This window comes from Carlito syrichta, unplaced genomic scaffold, assembly GCF_000164805.1.
Source record: "Carlito syrichta isolate Samal-C Ts95f unplaced genomic scaffold, Tarsius_syrichta-2.0.1 Scaffold304619, whole genome shotgun sequence".
NCBI lineage: Eukaryota > Metazoa > Chordata > Mammalia > Primates > Tarsiidae > Carlito > Carlito syrichta.
Genome location: NW_007248715.1, coordinates 21,324 through 25,137, shown reverse-complemented (window position 1 = coordinate 25,137; position 3,814 = coordinate 21,324). Strand labels below are relative to the sequence as shown.

The 3,814-nt window shown below is 48.7% G+C and overlaps 1 protein-coding gene across 1 annotated transcript in view; it reads left to right on the top strand.

The window, feature by feature from the left end:
• Window positions 1–3,814, top strand: part of LOC103262796 (aldose 1-epimerase) — a 32,046-nt gene that overhangs the window by 17,622 nt on the left and 10,610 nt on the right. The window contains exon 3 of the mRNA XM_008060438.1: window positions 880–1,086. Within this exon, the coding sequence (XP_008058629.1) occupies window positions 880–1,086 (207 nt within the window). The remainder of the gene's footprint in view (window positions 1–879; window positions 1,087–3,814) is intronic.

Below are 3,814 nucleotides of genomic sequence, written 5' to 3'. Positions count from 1 at the left end.
GGCAACTTGGCGAGACCTCATCTCTACAATACATCAAAAATTAGCCGGGCATGGTAGTGCACACCTGTAGTTCCGGCTACTTGGAAGGCTGAGGCAGGAGGATTGCCGGAGCCCAGCAGGTCGAGGCTGCGGTGGCTGGCAGCGTGCCACTGCACTCTAATCTGGGTGACAGAGTGAGACTCCAACTCTAGGGAAAAAAAAATGTTAGAGACTTTATCACTCAGGCTAGAAAACAGGGGTGTGATCATAGCTGACTGCAGCCTCAAACTCCTGGACTCAAGTGATCTTCCCATCTTAGCCTCCTGAGTAACTGGGATTACAGGCATGTACCACTACACTTGGCTCACTTTTCCACATAAGAAAAAATTTTAGAAAAAAAAAAAAAAAAAAAAAAAAAAAAAGAAAAAATTTTAAATAATTAAAATCCAAACTATCATTCAGAAGCCTCGATGATTATATAACCATTCTCTCACTGGAATCGGTTGTCTTTAAATACTGAAATATGGCCGGGCTCGGTGGCTCAGCCTGTAATCCCGCGCCTTTGGGAGGCTGAGGTGAATGGATTGCCTGAGCCCGCGGGTTCGAGACCCACCTGGGCAGCGAGACCTCATCTCTACGATAAATCAAAAAATCAGCCGGGCGTGGTAGCACGTGCCTGTAATTCTGGCTACTTGGAAGGCTGAGGCAGGAGGATCGCTGGAGCCCAGCAGGTCGAGGCTGCGGTGGCCGGGAGCGGCCACTGCACTCCAGTCTGGGCGACAGTGAGACTCCAACTCAAAAATAAATAAATAAATAAATATAAATAAATAAATACTGAAATATGGCCTTGACCTTGGGATTGGAATGATTATGCATTTTTGAAAACGCTTTTTTCCCCAGGTGCTCTGGACCCCTCGGGTGCTATCCAATGGCGTCGAGTTCTCACGCGTCAGTCCAGATGGTGAGGAGGGCTACCCTGGAGAGTTAAAAGTCTGGGTGACATACACCCTGGAGGGCAGCGAACTTGTGATCAACTACAGAGCACAGACCAGTCGGGCCACACCTGTCAATCTCACCAACCATTCTTACTTCAACCTGGCGGGCCAGGTGAGTGGACTTGCCTCTTCTCTCCTGGTGGAACCAGTGTGCTGGGTGCAGTGATCTTAGTCTGTGACTGGAGAGAACAACCCAGTGTGGAGTTGCTCCAGTAATGGGGTCACCCTCATATGATGAAAAGGTGCTAGCAGAGGGCTCATTGTAGGTGCTTAGTAAATGGAAGTTGTAGCCGGGCTTGGTGGCTCAGCCTGTAATCCCGCGCCTTTGGGAGGCTGAGGTGAGTGAATTGCCTGAGCCCGCGGGTTCGAGACCCGCCTAGGCAGCAAGACCTCATCTCTACAATAAATCAAAAAATCAGCCGGGCGTGGTAGCGCACGCCTGTAATTCCGGCTACTTGAAAGGCTGAGGCGGAAGGATCGCCGGAGCCTAGCAAGTCGAGGCTGCGGTGGCCGGGAGCGGCCACTGCACTACAGTCTGGGTGACAGAGTGAGACTCCAACTCAAAAAAAAAAAAAAATGGAAGTTGTAGAAAATGACAGAGTGAGGACATGGTCCTGCCAAGAGATGCGCCTGGTTTCCAGATGCTTCCAGCAAGTCACTAGCTATTTCAGGAACTCCCTCTCATCTCTCTGTGAGCTTGCATCAATTCCCTTATTCTGCTTCTATTGCCCCAAATTTATTATTATCAGTCAAGGTGCCTTCCGGCCGGGCACAGTGGCTCATACCTGTCATCCCAGCAATTTGGGAGGCGGAGGCAAGAGGATGGCCTGAGTGAGCCCAGAGGTTCAAGACCAGCCTGGACAACTTGGTGAGACCTCGTCTCTACAAATAAATCAAAAAATTAGCCAGGCACGGTGGCTCACACCTGTAGTTCCACTACTCAGAAGGTTGAGGCAGAAGGATTGCCTGAGCCCAGCAGGTCTAGGCTGAGGTAGCCATGAACGTGCCACTACCTCCAACCTGGGTGATGGTGAGACTTTGACTCCAAAAAAGAAAAGGTGCCTTCCATACTTGGATCTTTGTAAATGTGCGTGACTCAGCCCCTGTACATAAGTTCCCAGTACATCCGTGTTTCCATTAGATTAACAGGCATACTCTTTTTGTTTGTTTGTTTGTTTGTTTGTTTGAGTTAGAGTCTCACTCTGTCGCCCAGACTGGAGTGCAGTGGCCGCTCCCGGCCACCGCAGCCTCGACCTGCTGGGCTCCGGCGATCCTTCCGCCTCAGCCTTCCAAGTAGCTGGAACTATAGGCGCGTGCTACCACGCCCGGCTGATTTTTTGATTTATTGTAGAGATGAGGTCTCACCAAGTTGCCCAGGTGGGTCTCGAACCCGTGGGCTCAGGCAATCCACTCACCTCAGCCTCCCAAAGGCGCGGGATTACAGGCTGAGCCACTGAGCCCGGCTTCAGGCATACTCTTAATTTCATAATAATAGCTACCTAGTCTCTGTCAGCCACTGATAGAAACACTTTATATAAAGTTGTTGGTGAAGACACTAAAATCAACCCACTGACATTGTGAGCTGAGTGATTACAAAAAGCAAAAACAGGCTGGGCACAGTGGCTCACGCCTGTGATCCCAGCACTTGGGGAGGCTAGGCGAGAGGCTTTTCTGAGTTCAGGAGTTAGAGACCAGCCTGGGTAATGTGGTGAGTTCTCGTCTCTGCAATAAATTTAAACAACTAGCCGGGCCTAGTGGCAAGCATCTGTAGTCCCAGCTGCTTTGAGAAGGCTGAGGCGGAACTCGCTTGAGTTCAGCAGGCCGAGGCTGTGGTGGCCATGAGCTTGCCACTGTACTCCAACCTGGGTGACAGAGTAAGATTCCAACTCAGTAAACAAACAAATAAATAAATAAAACTCAGCACAGAGATAAAAACCCCAGGAAGACTTTTGAGACATCTCCCTGAGAGTGTGGTACAGAGCCATGGCAACCCCCCTTATGGAATCCCCTCTAAACACCTTGATTCCCTCCTGATGACAATAGCTCAGTTCATAGAGGAGGCTGTCACAGACAGAAGAAGCAGCTTGGTTGAACTCTGTAAGTTTTTATCTGTCACTTCGTCTTTATCTGTCCACGTACTTGAATCACTTGGGCATGATTTTCCTACCACAATCTGATGTTCACAGTCACCCTGTAATAGCTTGCATTTTTGCACTGCTTTAGGAATTTGCTGATGATCTCCTGGGTTTTTTCCCCCTAGAATCTTCTCAAATAGCAGAGTTAATTGGTTCTTCTGTAATTTCCAAAGTTCTTCCTTTAAAAATAAGATACATGGACTAGGTGCGGTAGCTTACACCTATAACCCCAGTACTTTGAAAAGCCGAGGTGGGAGGATTGCTTGAGGCCAGGAGTTGGAGACCAGGCTAGGCAACATCATGAGACCTCATTGTTATTAAAAACAAAAATAAAATTGACTGAATGTGGTGGCGTGTGCCTGTATTCCCAACTCAGGAGGCTAAGGCAGAAGGATGGCCTGAGCCCAGGAGTTCAAGGCTGTGGTAAGCCATGATTGTGCCACTGCACTCCAGCCTGGGCAACAGAGTGCGACCCCAAATTGAAAGAAAAAAAAAATGACAAAGATGATCCTTTACTTGATTGTTCCTTTCCTTTTTTTTTTTCTTTTTGAGTGGAAGTCTTAATCTGTTGCCTAGCTCAGACTGGAGTGTGAGGCCACACTCGTGGCCACCGTAGCCTCGACTTGCTGGCTCAGCCTTCCAAGTAGCTGGAACCACAGGTGTGCACCACCATGCCTGTCTAATTTTTTTTTTTTTTTTTTTTTT